The sequence below is a fragment of the Rhinopithecus roxellana genome, chromosome 21, assembly GCF_007565055.1.
Source record: "Rhinopithecus roxellana isolate Shanxi Qingling chromosome 21, ASM756505v1, whole genome shotgun sequence".
Taxonomy (NCBI): Eukaryota; Metazoa; Chordata; class Mammalia; order Primates; family Cercopithecidae; genus Rhinopithecus; species Rhinopithecus roxellana.
The window spans coordinates 67,276,762-67,296,828 of NC_044569.1; the positions used below are offsets into that span (position 1 = coordinate 67,276,762).

A 20,067-nucleotide genomic window follows, 5' to 3' on the forward strand; every position below is an offset into this window, starting at 1 on the left:
ATTTATATATGTAAGAAGGTATACTCTATATTCAGTAAAATTCACCCTTTTTAATGTACAGTTCTGCAAGTTTTGGTGAAAGAATATCATCATGTGTAACCACCACTACAGGGTATAGACCAGTTTCGTCACCTACCAAAATTTACCCCATGCCCCTTTTTGTCAATTATTCTGCCCCAACCCCTGTCCTTGGCAACTCCTGATCTGTTTTTTATCTCATTGATTTTGCCTTTTCCAGAATGTCATATAAACGGGAATTATATAGTATATGACCTTCTCAGTCTGACTTCTTTCCCATCACATAATGCGTTTGAGATTCATTTGTACTATTGCATGTGTCAGTAGTTTGTTTCTTTTCATTGCTTTTTATTCCTAGTAGCATTCCATTGCTATGGACATTTTATGGTTTGTTTTTGTTTTACCCATTCACCATTTGAAGAATGTTTACATTGTTTCAAGTTTTTAGCAGTTGCAAATGAAAATGCCACACGTTGCAAACAGTTACATACAGGTTTTTGTATGAATGCTTGTTTTCATTTCTCTTGGATAAATGCCTAGGGATAAGGATTGCTGGGTCATATGGTAAGTGTATATTTACTTTGGAAGAAACTGCCAAACTGTTTCCAAACTGCCTGTATCATTTTGCACTCCCAACAGCAATGTCTTAAGAGTTCCAGTAGCTACACATCCTTACCAGCAGGTGTTATTGTTAGGTTGCTGTTGTTTTTTCCATTTTAATAATAATATCTCATTGTGGTTTTAATTTGCATTTCCCTACTCTTTTCATGTGTTTATTTATCATCCATATACATTCTTTGGTGAAAACTTGTTCATTCACAATCAAATGTGATGTTAGCTCTAGGTATTTTTATAGACACCCTTTATCAAGTTAATTCTCTTCTATACAGAGTTTGCTAAGATTTTATAATGAAATCTTAGTTTTTATAATAAACAGATAACACATTTTGTCATAGGCTTTTTCTGTGTCAATTGAGATGACTGTATGGTTTTTTTTTCTTCTTCAGTCTGTTGATGTGCTTAATTACATTGATTGATTTTAAAATGTTAAATACACTTTGCATTCCAAGTGTAAATTCACTTGGTCACAATGTAGTATCTTTTTTTTTTTTTTTTTTCCTTTTTTTTTTTTGAGACAGATTTCACTCTTGTTGCCCAGGTTGGAGTGCAATGGCGCAATCTCGGTTCACCGCAACCTCCACCTCCCAGATTCAAGCAATTCTCCTGCCTCAGCCTCCTGAGTAGCTAGGATTTCAGGCCTGCACCACTATATCTGGCTAATTTTATATTTTTAGTAGAGATGGGGTTTCTGCATGTTGGTCAGGCTGATCTCAAACTCCTGACCTCAAGTTATCCTCCCTCCTCAGCCTCCCAAAGTTCTGGGATTACAGGCGCAAGCTACCACACCTGGCCTGAAGTGTTATATTTCTTACATGCTGCTGGGTTAGATTTGCTGTTAATTTGTTGAGGATGTCTATATTCCATGGTTGATATTGGTCTGTAGCTCTCTTGTGATGTCTTTGATTTTGGTATCAGGGTAATGCTGGCCTCATAGAATGAGTTGGGAAGTGCTTCCTCATCTTGAGTTTTCTGGAGGAGTTTGTATAGAATTGGTAATATATCCTTCTTAAATATTTAAAAGAATTCACCAGTGAAGCCATCTGTGCCTGGATTTTTTTTTAAACCTACAGTTTCTTTAAATAGGATTATCTCTTTCTTCTTCTTGAACAAACTTTGGTAATTTGTGTCTTTCAAGGAATTTGTCTGCTTTATCTAGTTTTCAAATGTATTGAATGTATTGACATTATGCTTTTTTTTTTTTTTTTTTTTTTGAGACCGAGTCTCACTCTGTCACCGAGGCTGGAGTACAGTGGCACAATCTCGGCTCACTGCAGCCTCTCCCTTCTGGGTTCACGCAGTTCTTCTGCCTCAGCCTCCTGAGTAGCTGGGACTGTCGGCGTGTGCCACCATGCCCAGCTAATTTTTTATATTTTTAGTAGAGACAGAGTTTCACCATGTTGACCAGGCTGTTCTCGAATTCCTGACCTCAAATGGTCCGCCTGCCTCAGCCTCCCAAAGTGCTGGGATTACAGGCATGAGCCACCATGCCCAGCCCATTATTATGCTTTTAAAATCTGTAGAATCTGTAGAGATACGCCTCCCCTCTCTCATTCCTAATATTGGTAATTTGTGTTTTCTTTTTTCTGATCAGTTTGATTTGGTTTATCAATTTTATTGATATTCTCAAAGAACTAGATTTTTTTTGTTTCATTGATTTTTCTCTATAATTTTTCTGTTCCACATATGTTTTAAGGGTTTGTTGTTGTTGTTGTTGTTGTTGTTTTTGAGAGTGTTGTTCTGTTGCCTAGACTGGCCTTAAACTCCTAGCCTCAAGCAATCCTCCTGCCTGGGCCTCTCAAAGTGCTGAGATTACAGGTGTGAGCTATCACAGTCAACTGCTTTTCTTATTTTTGTGATTCCCTTTCTTCTTGCTTTGGGTTTGTTATGTACTGCTTTTTCTAGTTTCTTTAAATGGAAGCTTAGATTATTGATTTGAGACCTCTAATTCTGTAATACAAGCATTTAGAGTTGTAAATTTCTTTCTAAGCAATTTCGCTAATATTGTTGGAGAACATGCTTTGTATGACTTGAATCCTGTAAACTTATTTGGACTTGATTTTTTGTCCAGAATCTTACCTATCTTGGTAAAAGTTCCGTGTGCATTTAAAAAAAAAAAAAAATTGCTGTCAGGTGTGGTGCCAGTTAACTCAAGTTGGTTGATATTGTTGCTCAAGGCTCCTACCAATTTTCTGTCTACTTATTCTGTTGATGATTGAGAGGCTATGAATATGGATTTGTCTGTTTCTCCTTGTAGTTCTATCAGTTTTTGCTTCATGCATCTTGAAGCTCTGTTAAGTATGTAAACATTTAGAATGATGTAGCCTCTTGATGAACTGACCCCTTTATCATTATGACTCTCTTTATTCCTGTAATATTCTTTATTCTGAAATATACTTTGTCTGATACTAACATAGCCATTTCAACTTTTTTTGGATTAATGTTAGCATGGTATACCTTTAAAAAAAATCCTTTTACTTTTAACCTATTTGTCTCATATTTAAAATGGATTTCTTATAGGCAGCATATAATTAGGTCTTGTTTTTTTATTCAGTCTGAATTTTTTGTCTTTTGGGTAGTGTTAAGACCTTTATATTTAATGAAATTATTGATATGGTTAGGTTTAAACCTTCCACCTTACTATTGTTTTCTATTTGTGCCGTTTGTTCTTTATTTCCTTTTTCCTTTTTCTTCATTCTTTTGAATTATTTATGATTTGATTTTATCTTTATTCATTCTTACTCTACCATGCTTCTCTGTGTGTACATGTGTGGTTTGTTTAGAGTTTATAGTATGATCTTTAACTTACCACTGTTTACCTTCAAGTAGTGGTAATGTCATTTCACATATAAGAACCTTGCAAATATGTACTTCTTCTCCTGTCCTGGCCTTTGTGCTGTTGTTGTCATATGTTCTGCTTCTATCTATGTTATAACCTCCAAAGTACATTGCTATTATTTTTACTTTAGTTATTTTCTAAAGCAATGTTTCTCAACTTTAATACCATTGACATTTTGAACCAGATAATTATTTGTTGTTGCCTCCCAATAATTATTAGAATATTATTGAATATTCTATTGAGAATCACTGTTCTAAGGTGATTTTTAAAATAAGAAAATGAGGCTGGGCACAGTGGCTCATGCCTATAATCCCAGCATTTTGAGAGGCCGAGGTGGGCGGATCACTCGAGGTCAGGAGTATGAGACCAATCTGGCCAACCTGGTGAAATGCCGTCTCTATAAAAAATACAAAAATTAGCTGGGCATGGTGGCGAGTGCCTGTAATCCCAGCTACTCGGGAGGCTGAGGCAGGAGAATCACTTGAACCCGGGAGGCAGAAATTGCAGTGAACCAAGATCACACCACTGCACTCCAGCCTGGGTGACAGAGTGAGACTCCATCTCAAAAAAAATTTTTTTTTTAAACCATAAGGAAATGTTTCTGTTGACTCACCTGGCTGTCGTTATCATTGTGCTTCTTCATTATCGTTGTGCTTCATTCTTTTGTACAGGTCCGGATTTCCATCTGGGATCATTTTCTTCTGCCTTAAGGATTTCCTTTTCCATTTCTTTAGTGCCAGCCTGCTGGTGGTAAATGCTTTATTTGTGCATCTGGAGATGTCTTTATTTCCCCTTAACTTTCATAGCTGTTTGTACTGGCTTAGAAATGTAGGTTGTTTTCTAGTTGTTTTCCATTGGTACCTTCAAGATGTTGCTCCACTGTCTCCTACCAGGTTTCCAGGGAGAAGCCTGCTGTTGGGCACATCCTGGTTTCCCCACTCTACCTCCTGCCTTTGTTCCTGGTTTCTAGCAATTTGATTTTGATGTGTCTCAGTTAAGTCTTTTTCATGTTTCTCTTGCTTGCAGTATCTGTAGGTTTATAATTTTCTTCTTATTTGAAATGTTTTCAGCCATCAACTCCTCAAAAGTGTTTTCTGTCTCTTCTTTTGAAGACTCCAATTCCCTGTAGTATATTAGGCTGTTTGAAGTTATCCCGCCACTCACTAATGTCCTGGCCTTGTTTTTTGTTTCCAGTCTTTTTTTTTTTCTCTCTGTTTCATTTTGGACAGTTTCTGGGACACACTTACTTGGAAACAGTTTGATTCTTTTGAGTTTGGGGTGGAGAAAGTCTCCAAATTTTCCACAGGTGTGGGGAACCACTGGCCTCCTCCAGTGCACTGACTGGAGACTCTGGTCACCTTGTCCTCCTTCAGCCCCTAGCTCTGTCTCCTCAATGCACAGACCACAGCCTTCACCTGGGTCTTCCTCCCTGTGCTGCAGCCTGGACGCTTCCCCAGGAGAAAGCTGGGCGGGAAGCAGGCTCTCTCCAGGATCACTGACCTGTGCTCTTACTGTCCAGTTGGGGTTTGTTTGTTTGTTTTTCCTGCCTTTTAAAAAAGTCATTTGAAGACTGGGCATAGTGGCTCACACCTGTAATCCCAGCACTTTGGGAGGCTGAGGCTGGCAGATTGCTTAAGCTCAGGAGTTGGAGACCAGCCTGACCAACATGGTGAAATCCCATCTCTACTAAAAATACAAAAATTAGCTGGGCGTGGTGGTATACTCCTGTAGTCCTAGCTACTCAGGAGGCTAAGGTGGGAGAATCGCTTGAACCCTAGAAGTGGAGACTGCAGTGAGCCGAGATCACACTACTGCACTCCAGCCTAGGTGATAGAGGGAAACCCTGTCTCAAAAATAAAAATAAATAAAAATAACTTTTATAAAGTCATTTGAGGCTTTTTCTATATTTGTACATGCTTTTCATATAGGTTTCGTCTATTTTTCCCAGTGTTTTCATTGTCTGTTTTGGCTGGATGTGGAGATTCTCCTTAATAACTGCTTATTGAATGAATGTGTAGATACGGATTCCTAATCTTCTCTTATTTCCCATGACTCTTTTTCCCCTTCTGTCACTGACATTTAAAAATAAACTCATCAGAAGAGAAGCACGTAGGAAGGCATGTGTGAAGCATAAATTGTGCTCATCCTTCTCTGCTAATCAAAATTTGCTGATAGAAATTAGCTGGAGTCAGTTTACCTGCCCTTAATCTATCTGGAGTCATGAAGAAAGAGACAAAACTGAGATAGGGAAATCTTGAAATAAATAAGCATTGGACTGGGCCTGGAGCAGGAGGATGAGTGGACTCAGCACAGAAGTGTGGTTGCCTTGCAGATTGTGTGTCGCAGCCCTGTCGGTGAATAACTTCTGTGACAACCGTGAAGCCCTCTACGGTGTGTTTGATGGAGACCGGAATGTGGAGGTGCCCTACCTTCTCCAGTGCACCATGAGTGACATTTTGGCTGAAGAGCTGCAAAAAACAAAAAATGAAGAAGAATACATGGTCAATACATTCATTGTCATGCAAAGGTAAAACTCAGAGTTCCTGCTTACCTGCTGTATGTTTTTTTGCTCTTTGAGTGTTTATCCTCTGTGTTTTGACTATGAGTACCAAGATGCATTCAGGCAAGTTTGGTGTTGCCCAGGCATCAGGAATGGTGCTCCAGTTTGAGACATACTGATGTTCATATAACTTTGTGGAAGGCTCCGACAATGACAAGGAATTAGTTTCTCTGAGAACTGGACCGCACTGGCCTTTATTGATTGCAGATTTTCATCAGATTGTTTGCAATGCCATTTCTCCTCCCAAATCATGTGAGCTCTGGAGGCTTTTTAGACTTTCTGGTGTGGGGACCTCTCTTTGAAATGGACCATTTCTATCCTAGTTTCTTGGCCCTTATGAAATACTGTCACTGGTTTGAGGTAGTGCAAACCTTTGTTAAATCAAGATGGTCAGATTTTAGCTCAGGAGTTAAATCATTCTTTATATTTTGTTTTCCCCCATATTAAATGTTCAAGACAGTGTTACTGGCAGAATCCTAGGCCATAATAGCCTGGAGTTTCCACCAGCAGCAGAGTTTTAGGTTGCTGTAGAAGTTGTGGAATATTGTTTGTAACTCTTAGATGAGTGAGGATTCCCTCATTCAAAGAATTGTTCATTCTTATCACCTTCATGGCTTTCTAGGTGATAATGGAATTGCCTGTCTGTAAATATTGTACTGCAGACTCGCTCATGTGGGACCAGGAGTGATCAGCGTACTGGTACTTGAGGTCATGAGAGCAGTCATGGTCTTTTGTCCTTATCTGCTCTTTCTCTCCCTTGATATTCTGCCAGAGCAAGTAGCTTTGTTAGGGGGGTAGAAGAAGTGTCTGGGGCGGAGTGTTCAGAGCAGCATTTACAGTGATACCTACGTCTCAAATGGTTCCTCTCTGAGAGCTTGGTGGAGGCAAGCCTGGGGTGGTTCTTGCTGCTACAGTCACCTCTGACTTTCAGATTCTCAGTGAGCATGTACAATTAGCAATTGAACAATAATGACTAATATCCAGCAAGTCCTTAATATGTACCAGTCATTGTTCTACATTTTACCTTATGTGTCATAAATTGTTACCAGTTAGCTGGTTAATGTTACTGAAAGTGATGTACAGAGAGGTGAAGCACAGTGCCTACGGGCTAGTAGGTAGTGCAGTGAGGACCTGACCTCAGGGTTGTAAGACTCCAGAGGATGTTCTAACTAGCAGGCATGTCAGCTTTCCTGGTTTTACCACCCTTTTGTTCTAGAAAAACATCTAGCATGTATCATATGCACACACATACACATGTGCATACAGACCAAAGCACAAGCACATCCCTTCACAACCCCCAAGAGGTCTGCTTTTTATGCACCCTCAAGCACTGGATAAGAATTAAACACTGAGAACCCCAGTCTCGGATTACTTGCTATACTTTTTACGAATCACTGTGCCTAGGAAAGGGAGAAAATGGAGCTGCCTTGGAAAGGTCTAGAGCCAAATACCTGAAAGTTGGAGTTTAGGAACCTAAACTGTCGGCCCTTCTCCAGGGTCTTTTGTATTTCTCTTATTTTCCCTATCTGTTAAGAGGGTATGGGTTGTGTGGTGAGCTTTGGGTCCTTAGGGGAACTGGTCTTTGTGCAGAATTTCCTAATGCATGCAAGTAGGCAGCCCTGGTTTCCATTGCTCCTCTTGCCAGTTGCTTACCTTACACATGTGATAGTAGCAGACAGTACCTTAGGGTCTGGCCTTGTAAAACAGGAGGCTGTTTTTCTTAACTTTCTTGCTCCTGTACCACTCAGGAACAGCAGGGGCCTGGGTGGTGTTACCATTTGTGGGGCTTGCCATAGGAGTTCATGAGGCCATGGGAGCAGTAATGGTCTTCTGTCCCTCTCTGCCGTTTCTCTCCCTTGATAATCTGCCAGAATAAGTAGCTTTGTAAGAGGGGTTTTTGATTTTTGATTTTCAGAATTTGCAGGTGCTTCCTGTATTTGGTAAGTCTGTGGATTAATTGTCATGATTAAAAAGATAAATCACAAGCACTTGGTATTCGATTACTAGAATGTCCTTTCTATGAGTTTTCTAGGATAGATGGTACTGGGCCAGAAAGTCTTTACTATATAGGGCAGGAACATGAAAACTCCAATACTTAAAGGCTCCTACCAACAAACATCCTTATAAGGGGGAGAGGGTTGTCAGGTTTTTCTGACGTGTGCCTGTCAGTGGGGTAGGGTGTTTATACCTGCTCTTATGTACGTGGTTTTTTCAATGTTCCTCTCCTGTGGACAGAGGGAATTTAGAGAAGCAGATGGAGAGAGAAGTCATTTTCCTGCTGTCTTTGGAGTGTGCTGATAGGGCAGTGTGGTTGACGAGGGTAACAGGCTGTATACAGCAGCCCAGGGGCATCTGCCTTCCAGAGCAGCACCTGTGGCTTTTAATGGTACAGTGACACTGTCACCCAATTGAGAGCCTCTCTGTGTGGATGTGTGTGGTGTCAGATTCCGGGGCTCTTTTCATCAAAGAGGCAGAGCAGTGTGTGCTTTGATGAAGGAAGTGGAGTGGAATCCCCAGCTGTCTCCTTCCTGGCCCTGTCCAGTGGTGCGGTCTTCGTGTTGAATTTGCAGAACTGGCACTAATGGACTGTGTTTGAGTGTCACCCCCTCTCTTCGGATTCCAGGAAACTTGGAACTGCTGGGCAGAAGCTTGGCGGTGCCGCTGTCCTTTGTCATATCAAGCATGACCCTGTGGACCCAGGAGGATCCTTCACCTTGACCTCTGCTAATGTGGGCAAGTGCCAAACAGTTCTCTGTCGAAATGGAAAGCCATTGCCTCTGTCTAGATCTTACATCATGAGCTGTGAAGAAGAGCTGAAGAGGATTAAACAGCACAAGGCCATTATCACTGAGGTGAGAAAAGAGGGGTTTTCTGCAGGATGGTGGAGAGGAGAGGAGACCAGATCATAGCAGAAACTAGCTAGGGAACATTTGCCTTCAAAGAACACTTTTGAAGTCGGTTCAGCATTAGAATTCCAAATCCATAGTGTCACAAAGCAAATGTCTTACATTATGACGTATGCTTGTCAGTTGCCTCTCTGCATCGGGCACTGTGCTGCGTGCTTCATGGGCACGATCCCTTTCCATGTTTGCAGCCACTCTACAGAGGGCTGCTTTGGTGGTTGAGGGCTCTATCCCTGACATCACACTACTAGTTTTCATATCTTAGCTCTGCCACTTGCAGGCTGTAACCTTTAAACCTCTGTAAGCCTCAGTTTTCTCATCTGTAAAGTGGGAATAATCGTGTCTGTCCTATCTTACAAGGTTGGTACAACTTGTAAACTATGAAGGTCTATATAAGTGTAAGTAGTTGTTATTTTGGTTCATGTCTCACGTCCCATTTGAGTACACAGTGAGCAGTTCTCAACTAGGGGCAGTTTGCTTCCCCACAGACGTTTGGCAGCATATGGAGACATTTTTGGTCATCACAGTTGGGGCGGAGAGTGCGATTGGCATGCAGTGGATTGAGGCCACTGAGCATCCTACAGCGCTGCTAGGACAATGCCGCTCAACACCCCACAATGCACAGGGCAGTCCCCACAGCACGGACTGTGGTGTGTGTGTTTGGAGGACGTGTCTCAAGGTAGAGAAGTAAAATACAATACAAAACAAAACCTCATTGTTGAGTATTAAGCAATGCAAACAAAAGCGGGGAAGAGGCGAGGCACGGAAAACAAGAGAAGTCTGACGTGCAAACCTGATTCATGTAGGCCGCTGAAATCATTTACCTTCAATTGTGTTTGGCATAATGTTGAACTAAAGTTGAATTCAGTGCATTCTGTCCACATTAGACTGTCTTCTGCTCCCTAACACAGTGTCTACCTTCCATGTTCATCCTCTCTGCTCCAAGAATAGACAGAGAACAAATTCACACAGACTCATTTGCACAGAATCCCATGTATAGCTTGAGTGTTTCTATTTCTTAAGGCCTTCATCAAAGCCTATGTGGAATCAGTCTATTTTCTCTACTGGACTATAAGCTTTCACCAGAGTCCACCTCAAACTCTACATGGTTCTGTGGGTTTTATCAACAATGTAAGACAGGAAACTTCTTGAAGGTAGATGTTTATCTGCAGGTCACTGCTGTCTGCCCATGTCATTTTTTCAGGCACAGGGCAAATGACCAACACTTTGAATTAGCGAATGGAGCGGAACTCCTGGAGCCCATGTTGGAAGCTTCAGTGCTCATGAATCACAAAACCATTGTTTCTGATGGAGAGAAATCTAAAGGGATGGGCAGAACAGCAAGAACAGTTTCTGCCAAATTCCATGCTTTGGGGACAGATTATGTCAGTAGAATCAAGGCAGTTTAAGGTTGTGCTTGAAGCCCATCTTACTAATTTTACTAATAGGAATGCTTATCTGCTTGTAAGTGTGGTGTGGCGAAGTTGTGTGAAAAGCTGGGAAAGACATCCCTAGGACAAGCACACACCTTGCCAAATGCCAAATAAAGGAAAGTGGTAGGACTAGAAAGGAAATGGATGTTCTCTGGAAGGAACACTTGCTCATCCCAGACAGGGATTTGTTATAATGAAGCCTTTCCTGGAAAGAGGTGTTAAAACTAGAGCATGGGAATAGGAACAGCTCCAGTCTCCAAATCCCAGCACGAGCGACACAGAAGACCGGTGATTTCTGCATTTTCAACTGAGGTACTGGGGTCATCTCACCAGGGAGTGCCGGACAATCGGTGCTGGTCAGCTGCTGCAGCCTGACCAGCGAGAGCTGAAGCAGGGCGAGGCATCGCCTCACCTGGGAAGCGCAAGGGGGAAGGGAATCCCTTTTCCTAGCCAGGGGAACTGAGACACACAACACCTGGAAAATCGGGTAACTCCCACCCCAATACTGCGCTTTAAGCAAACGGGCACACCAGGAGAATATATCCCACACCTGGCCGGGAGGGTCCCACGCCCACGGAGCCTCCCTCATTGCTAACACAGCAGTCTGCCGCGATCTAACCGCAAGGCAGCAGTGAGGCTGGGGGAGGGGCGCCCGCCATTGCTGAGGCTTAAGTAGGCAAACAAAGCCGCTGGGAAGCTCGAACTGGGTGGAGCTCACAGCAGCTCAAGGAAACCTGCCTGTCTCTGTAGACTCCACCTCTGGGGACAGGGCACAGCTAAAAAACAACAGGGGAAGCAGCAGAGGCCTGTGCAGATGCGAACGACTCTGTCTGACAGCTTTGAAGAGAGCAGTGGATCTCCCAACACGGAGGTTGAGATCTGAGAACGGACATACTGCCTGCTCAAGTGGGTCCCTGACCCCTGAGTAGCCTAACTGGGAGACATCCCCCACTAGGGGCAGTCTGACACCCCACACCTCACAGGGTGGAGTACACCCCTGAGAGGAAGCTTCCAAAGTAAGAATCAGACAGGTACACTCGCTGTTCAGCAATATTCTATCTTCTGCAACCTCTGCTGCTGATACCCAGGCAAACAGGGTCTGGAGTGGACCTCAAGCAATCTCCAACAGACCTATAGCTGAGGGTCCTGACTATCAGAAGGAAAACTATCAAACAGGAAGGACACCTATACCAAAACCCCATCAGTACGTCACCATCATCAAAGACCAGAGACAGATAAAACCACAAAGATGGGGAAGAAGCAGGGCAGAAAAGCTGGAAATTCAAAAAATAAGAGCGCATCTCCCCCTGCAAAGGAGCGCAGCCCATCACCAGCAACGGATCAAAGCTGGTCAGAGAATGACTTTGACGAGATGAGAGAAGAAGGCTTCAGTCCATCAAACTTCTCAGAGCTAAAGGAGGAATTACGTACCCAGCGCAAAGAAACTAAAAATCTTGAAAAAAGAGTGGAAGAATTGACAGCTAGACTAATTAATGCAGAGAAGATCATAAATGAAATGACAGAGATGAAAACCATGACACGAGAAATACGTGACAAATGCACAAGCTTCAGTAACCGACTCGATCAACTGGAAGAAAGAGTATCAGCGATTGAGGATCAAATGAATGAAATGAAGCGAGAAGAGAAACCAAAAGAAAAAAGAAGAAAAAGAAATGAACAAAGCCTGCAAGAAGTATGGGATTATGTAAAAAGACCAAATCTACGTCTGATTGGGGTGCCTGAAAGTGAGGGGGGAAAATGGAACCAAGTTGGAAAACACTCTTCAGGATATCATCCAGGAGAACTTCCCCAACCTAGTAGGGCAGGCCAACATTCAAATTCAGGAAATACAGAGAACGCCACAAAGATACTCCTCCAGAAGAGCAACTCCAAGACACATAATTGCCAGATTCACCGAAGTTGAAATGAAGGAAAAAATCTTAAGGGCAGCCAGAGAGAAAGGTCGGGTTACCCACAAAGGGAAGCCCATCAGACTAACAGCAGATCTCTCGGCAGAAACTCTACAAGCCAGAAGAGAGTGGGGGCCAATATTCAACGTTCTTAAAGAAAAGAATTTTCAACCCAGAATTTCATATCCAGCCAAACTAAGTTTCATAAGTGAAGGAGAAATAAAATCCTTTACAGATAAGCAAATGCTTAGAGATTTTGTCACCACCAGGCCTGCCTTACAAGAGACCTTGAAGGAAGCCCTAAACATGGAAAGGAACAACCAGTACCAGCCATTGCAAAAACATGCCAAAATGTAAAGACCATCGAGGCTAGGAAGAAACTGCATCAACTAACGAGCAAAATAACCAGTTAATATCATAATGACAGGATCAAGTTCACACATAACAATATTAACCTTAAATGTAAATGGACTAAATGCTCCAATTAAAAGACACAGACTGGCAAACTGGATAAAGAGTCAAGACCCATCAGTCTGCTGTATTTAGGAGACCCATCTCACATGCAGAGACATACATAGGCTCAAAATAAAGGGATGGAGGAAGATCTACCAAGCAAATGGAGAACAAAAAAAAGCAGGGGTTGAAATCCTAGTCTCTGATAAAACAGACTTTAAACCATCAAAGATCAAAAGAGACAAAGAAGGCCATTACATAATGGTAAAGGGATCAATTCAACAGGAAGAGCTAACCCTCCTAAATATATATGCACCCAATACAGGAGCACCCAGATACATAAAGCAAGTCCTTAGAGACTTACAAAGAGACTTAGACTCCCATACAATAATAATGGGAGACTTCAACACTCCACTGTCAACATTAGACAGATCAACGAGACAGAAAGTTAACAAGGATATCCAGGAATTGAACTCATCTCTGCACCAAGCGGACCTAATAGACATCTATAGAACTCTCCACCCCAAATCAACAGAATATACATTCTTCTCAGCACCACATCACACTTATTCCAAAATTGACCACATAATTGGAAGTAAAGCACTCCTCAGCAAATGTAAAAGAACAGAAATTATAACAAACTGTCTCTCAGACCACAGTGCAATCAAACTAGAACTCAGGACTAAGAAACTCAATGAAAACCGCTCAACTACATGGAAACTGAACAACCTGCTCCTGAATGACTACTGGGTACATAACGAAATGAAAGCAGAAATAAAGATGTTCTTTGAAACCAATGAGAACAGAGATACAACATACCAGAATCTCTGGGACACATTTAAAGCAGTGTGTAGAGGGAAATTTATAGCACTAAATGCCCACAAGAGAAAGCAGGAAAGATCTAAAATGGACACTCTAACATCACAATTAAAAGAACTAGAGAGGCAAGAGCAAATACATTCAAAAGCTAGCAGAAGGCAAGAAATAACTAAGATCAGAGCAGAACTGAAGGAGATAGAGACACAAAAAACCCTCCAAAAAATCAATGAATCCAGGAGTTGGTTTTTTGAAAAGATCAACAAAATTGACAGACTGCTAGCAAGACTAATAAAGAAGAAAAGAGAGAGGAATCAAATAGACGCAATAAAAAATGATAAAGGGTATATCACCACCGACCCCACAGAAATACAAACAACCATCAGAGAATACTATAAACGCCTTTATGCAAATCAACTAGAAAATCTAGAAGAAATGGATAATTTCCTGGACACTTACACTCTCCCAAGACTAAACCAGGAAGAAGTTGAATCCCTGAATAGACCAATAGCAGGCTATGAAATTGAGGCAACAATTAATAGCCTACCCACCAAAAAAAGTCCAGGACCAGATGGATTCACAGCTGAATTCTACCAGAGGTACAAGGAGGAGCTGGTACCATTCCTTCTGAAACTATTCCAGTCAATAGAAAAAGAGGGAATCCTCCCTAACTCATTTTATGAGGCCAACATCATCCTGATACCAAAGCCTGGCAGAGACACAACAAAAAAAGAGAATTTTAGACCAATATCCCTGATGAACATCGATGCAAAAATTCTCAATAAAATACTGGCAAACCGGATTCAGCAGCACATCAAAAAACTTATCCACCATGATCAAGTGGGCTTCATCCCTGGGATGCAAGGCTGGTTCAACATTCGCAAATCAATAAACGTAATCCAGCATATAAACAGAACCAAAGACAAGAACTACATGATTATCTCAATAGATGCAGAAAAGGCTTTTGACAAAATTCAACAGCCCTTCATGCTAAAAACGCTCAATAAATTCGGTATTGATGGAACGTACCTCAAAATAATAAGAGCTATTTATGACAAACCCACAGCTAATATCATTCTGAATGGGCAAAAAATGGAAAAATTCCCTTTGAAAACTGGCACAAGACAGGGATGCCCTCTCTCACCACTCCTATTCAACATAGTGTTGGAAGTTCTGGCTAGGGCAATCAGGCAAGAGAAAGAAATAAAGGGTATCCAGTTAGGAAAAGAAGAAGTCAAATTGTCCCTGTTTGCAGATGACATGATTGTATATTTAGAAAACCCCATTGTCTCAGCCCAAAAGCTCCTTAAGCTGATAAGCAACTTCAGCAAAGTCTCAAGATACAAAATTAATGTGCAAAAATCACAAGCATTCTTATACACCAGTAACAGACAAGCAGAGAGCCAAATCAGGAACGAACTTCCATTCACAATTGCTTCAAAGAGAATAAAATACCTAGGAATCCAGCTTACAAGGGATGTAAAGGACCTCTTCAAGGAGAACTACAAACCACTGCTCAGTGAAATCATAAAGAGGACACAAACAAATGGAAGAACATACCATGCTCATGGATAGGAAGAATCAATATCGTGAAAATGGCCATACTGCCCAAGGTTATTTATAGATTCAATGCCATCCCCATCAAGCTACCAATGAGTTTCTTCACAGAATTGGAAAAAACTGCTTTAAAGTTCATATGGAACCAAAAAAGAGCCCGCATTGCCAAGACAATCCTAAGTCAAAAGGACAAAGCTGGAGGCGTCACGCTACCTGACTTCAAACTATACTACAAGGCTACAGTAACCAAAACAGCATGGTACTGGTACCAAAACAGAGATATAGACCAATGGAACAGAACAGAGTCCTCAGAAATAATACCACACATCTACAACCATCTGATTTTTGACAAACCTGAGAGAAACAAGAAATGGGGAAAGGATTCCCTATTTAATAAATGGTGCTGGGAAAATTGGCTAGCCATAAGTAGAAAGCTGAAACTGAATCCTTTCCTTACCCCTTATACGAAGATTAATTCAAGATGGATTAGAGACTTAAATGTTAGACCTAATACCATAAAAACCCTAGAAGAAAATCTAGGTAGTACCATTCAGGACATAGGCATGGGCAAGGACTTCATGTCTAAATCACCAAAAGCAATGGCAGCAAAAGCCAAAATTGACAAATGGGATCTAATTAAACTAAAGAGCTTTTGCACAGCAAAAGAAACTACCATCAGAGTGAACAGGCAACCTACAGAATGGGAGAAAATTTTTGCAACCTACTCATCTGACAAAGGGCTAATATCCAGAATCTACAAAGAACTCAAACAAATATACGAGAAAAAAATAAACAACCCCATCAAAAAGTGGGAAAAGGATATGAACAGACATTTCTCAAAAGAAGACATTCATACAGCCAACAGACACATGAAAAAATGCTCATCATCACTCACCATCAGAGAAATGCAAATCAAAACCACAATGAGATACCATCTCACACCAGTTAGAATGGCAATCATTAAGAAGTCAGGAAACAACAGTTGTTGGAGAGGATGTGGAGAAATAGGAACACTTTTACACTGTTGGTGGGATTGTAAACTAGTTCAACCATTATGGAAAACAGTATGGCAATTCCTCAAGGATCTAGAACTAGATGTACCATATGACCCAGCCATCCCACTACTGGGTATATACCCAAAGGATTATAAATTAGTCTACTACAAAGACACATGCACACGTATGTTTATTGTGGCACTATTCACAATAGCAAAGACTTGGAATCAACCCAAATGTCCATCTGTGACAGACTGGATTAAGAAAATGTGGCACATATACACCATGGAATACTATGCAGCCATAAAAAAGGATGAGTTTGCGTCCTTTGTAGGGACATGGATGCAGCTGGAAACCATCATTCTTAGCAAACTATCACAAGAAGAGAAAACCAAACACCGCATGTTCTCACTCATAGGTGGGAACTGAACAATGAGATCACTTGGACTCGGGAAGGGGAACATCACACACTGGGGCCTATCATGGGGTGGGGGGAGGAGGGAGGGATTGCACTGGGGAGTTATACATGATATAAATGATGAATTGATGGGTGCTGACGAGTTGATGGGTGCAGCACACCAACATGGCATAAGTATACATATGTAACAAACCTGCACGTTATGCACATGTACCCTAGAACTTAAAGTATAATAAAAATAAATAAATAAATAAAATAAATAAATAAATAAATAAATAAACTAGAGCATGTAGAGATACGTCATGGACCTTAGAATCTCAAAATTTGAAGAATAAAGAACAAAGCAGGTACACATGGAAAAAAATATATTTTTATTGGCAAGTGGTCTGGCACTTTGGTAACTGGTTTAAATAGCATGCACACAGCTGAACTAAAGCCAGCAGATCTTGCCTTCTCCATTGGTCAACAGGAAATCAAGTTCTAGGAAGTTGTAAGAATTGGCATTTCTTCTTTAGCATCTGTTCTCCTGACAGGAGCATTCTTCCTCACCTAGTCATGCCAAGGTTTTCTCCACCTCTTAAGTACTTTCAAGTCCTCTCTGGACTTTTAGACACTGCTGCCACTTGTGATCATGGAGAGCAATGGAAGATTCAGGAGCATTGTCTTGATATATGCCTGCCTCATGTGTCTTTGCTCAGGACTGGCTTCTATCAGAAAGACTCTTCCTACCTCAGAGTCTTCCTACACCCAGCCCGTCTGAGGGCTGATCCTTGATCACCATGTTCACTGAGGGAGGGAAGATGTAAACCCACGTTTATAGGAGGAGCTGGCCAGCTGTGCTTGCTGTGTGTAAGGCTAGATGATGGCTTGCTTTAGATAAACAGCAGGACTTGTGACCTAGTGTGAATGGGGTCCCAGTAACACACATAACCAAAATCTTTTCCTTTTGTCCCTACTGCTCCTTACCTGCCCAGGCCTACTACCTGGGGTTTCTGATGACAGGTGCACATTAACTACTCACTAGAGAATGAGCCCTTCTTTCCTCTGTGGGCCACACAGCACTTCTCTGTGGTCCTACAGTCGAGACAGTCGAAGGACCCGCGGGGAACCTGCACAGTTGCCGCAGGTGCTCTGTATTAACCATCTGTCTGCAAACCCTTGTTCTTCCAGGATGGCAAGGTGAACGGAGTGACTGAGTCCACGCGCATCCTGGGCTACACCTTCCTCCACCCCAGTGTGATGCCTCGCCCCCACGTGCAGTCCGTGCTCCTGACCCCCCAAGATGAGTTCTTCATCCTAGGCAGTAAGGGGTTGTGGGATAGCCTGTCCGTCGAGGAGGCCGTGGAGGCCGTGCGCAATGTTCCTGATGCCCTGGCTGCTGCCAAGAAGCTGTGTACCCTGGCCCAGAGCTACGGCTGCCACGACAGCATCAGCGCTGTGGTGGTGCAGCTCAGTGTCACCGAGGACAGCTTCTGCTGCTGCGAGCTCAGCGCCGGTGGGGCCGTGCCGCCACCCAGCCCTGGCATCTTCCCTCCCTCAGTGAACGTGGTGATCAAGGATCGGCCCTCAGATGGGCTGGGCGTGCCATCCTCCAGCAGTGGCATGGCTTCCGAGATCAGCAGTGAGCTCTCCACTTCCGAGATGAGCAGCGAGGTGGGGTCCACGGCCTCCGATGAGCCCCCACCCGGAGCCCTAAGCGAGAACAGCCCTGCCTACCCCAGTGAGCAGCGCTGCATGCTGCACCCCGTCTGTCTGTCCAACTCCTTCCAGCGCCAGCTGTCCAGCGCCACGTTCTCTAGCGCCTTCTCCGACAACGGCCTTGACAGTGACGATGAGGAGCCCATCGAGGGCGTCTTCACCAATGGCAGCCGGGTGGAGGTGGAGGTGGACATCCACTGCAGCCGGGCCAAGGAGAAGGAGAAACAGCAGCACCTGCTTCAGGTGCCAGCAGAGGCCAGCGATGAGGGCATTGTCATCAGTGCCAACGAGGATGAGCCGGGTCTGCCCAGGAAGGCAGACTTCTCTGCCGTTGGGACCATTGGGCGCCGGAGGGCCAATGGCTCTGTTGCGCCCCAGGAAAGGAGCCACAATGTGATAGAGGTGGCTACAGATGCACCTCTTCGAAAGCCTGGAGGCTATTTTGCTGCCCCGGCTCAGCCAGATCCCGATGATCAGTTTATCATACCCCCGGAGCTGGAAGAGGAGGTCAAAGAAATCATGAAGCATCACCAGGAGCAACAGCAGCAGCAGCAGCCACCACCGCCACCTCAGCTCCAGCCGCAGCTGCCGCGGCACTACCAACTGGACCAGCTGCCAGATTATTACGACACGCCACTATGACCCAGCCGAGCTATTTAACAAATAAACTAACCACAAAATACCAAGTTGCAAGAGTCTCTCAGGCTCACATTAAACCAGGGGTTTTACTCCACGTCCTTCCCCCGGACACTGTTCCCAACCTGTTGTCGCAGCTAATCTGTAGGTTCTCTTTCTTTGGGTTATTTTTTTAAATAATCACCACTTTCTTCTAGTGATGCTTTACCAATATGATTTACATTTGTTAACTTCTCCCCCTAACATATCAGATATGTAAAGACAAAGAGCAAAAGGTTTAATATATTACAGAGAAACAGTTAATGATAATGTGCTATTTTTTAAAATGGCTTTTTGTTGTTTTGTTTGTTTGGAAGGCAAGGCAGGCTGCCGTTGCTAAATGATTTAATAATATTGTAATTCTGTATTTCTTTGCGGGGAAAAGGATTTTTTTTTTTTTTTTTTTTTTTTTTTGGTCTTGAAAATAATAGACATTTGTAGAATATGGAGACTAACTCCTAGGAGTTGCTTTACTCTGTCAGGTGACTTAAGTCACTGGGATTCACTAATTTTCTCTGAGAGAACAGCGATTGAGAATTTCTATTGTAAATAGCTCAGTGTTGTATAGTGAGGCTTAAGATGTTTTGTAGTCTTGGCGTGAGGACACAGCCCAGGTAACTGACGTTTCCCCTCCCCCTCCCCTCTAAGGAGCCTGCCTGCCTCCCAACTCACCCTCACTTCACTGAATGAGGAGGCTGAGCAGCTGCAGCATTTCTGTCCAGAGGAAGTGGATCTTAGGCCACTGCACAAGAGCCTGCACCCAAAGGCCCTAAACCCGTTTTCCTCCCTGTCCCAGCGTCTCCACTTTGACAGACAATTTTTAACTGTGTTCCTTACTGCTGCCACAATCAGCATGGCTGTATAGTGCCCCATTAGGCCATTTACATACCCAGAGTTACACTCAAACAGAATGCACAAATGGACATGTCATAATTTTTGTTATAATAAACATGAAATTTACAAGTATTTACAAGTATCTGCTTTTGTCTCAGCAGCCAGATGTGTCTTGGAGACAGTCACACTAGCTTGGGTTTGGAAAGAATGGATGGAATATTGGGGTTATCAGATATTTCTGATTTTTTTTTAAGAGAAAAACATCCATTAACCTGCATTGAATGAAATGTGAAATTAACTGAATGCTAAACAGTATAATTAGCTGATCTTACAGCTTTTC

The 20,067-nt window shown here is 42.6% G+C and overlaps 1 protein-coding gene across 1 annotated transcript in view; it reads left to right on the forward strand.

The window, feature by feature from the left end:
* Positions 1 to 19,859, forward strand: part of PHLPP1 (PH domain and leucine rich repeat protein phosphatase 1) — a 271,730-nt gene extending 251,871 nt beyond the window's left edge. Inside the window, exons 15-17 of the mRNA XM_010388805.2 lie at positions 5,808 to 6,002; positions 8,659 to 8,887; positions 17,691 to 19,859. Of these exons, the coding sequence (XP_010387107.2) occupies positions 5,808 to 6,002; positions 8,659 to 8,887; positions 17,691 to 18,860 (1,594 nt within the window). The 3' untranslated portion in view covers positions 18,861 to 19,859. The remainder of the gene's footprint in view (positions 1 to 5,807; positions 6,003 to 8,658; positions 8,888 to 17,690) is intronic.
* The last annotated feature ends 208 nt before the right edge of the window (positions 19,860 to 20,067 follow it).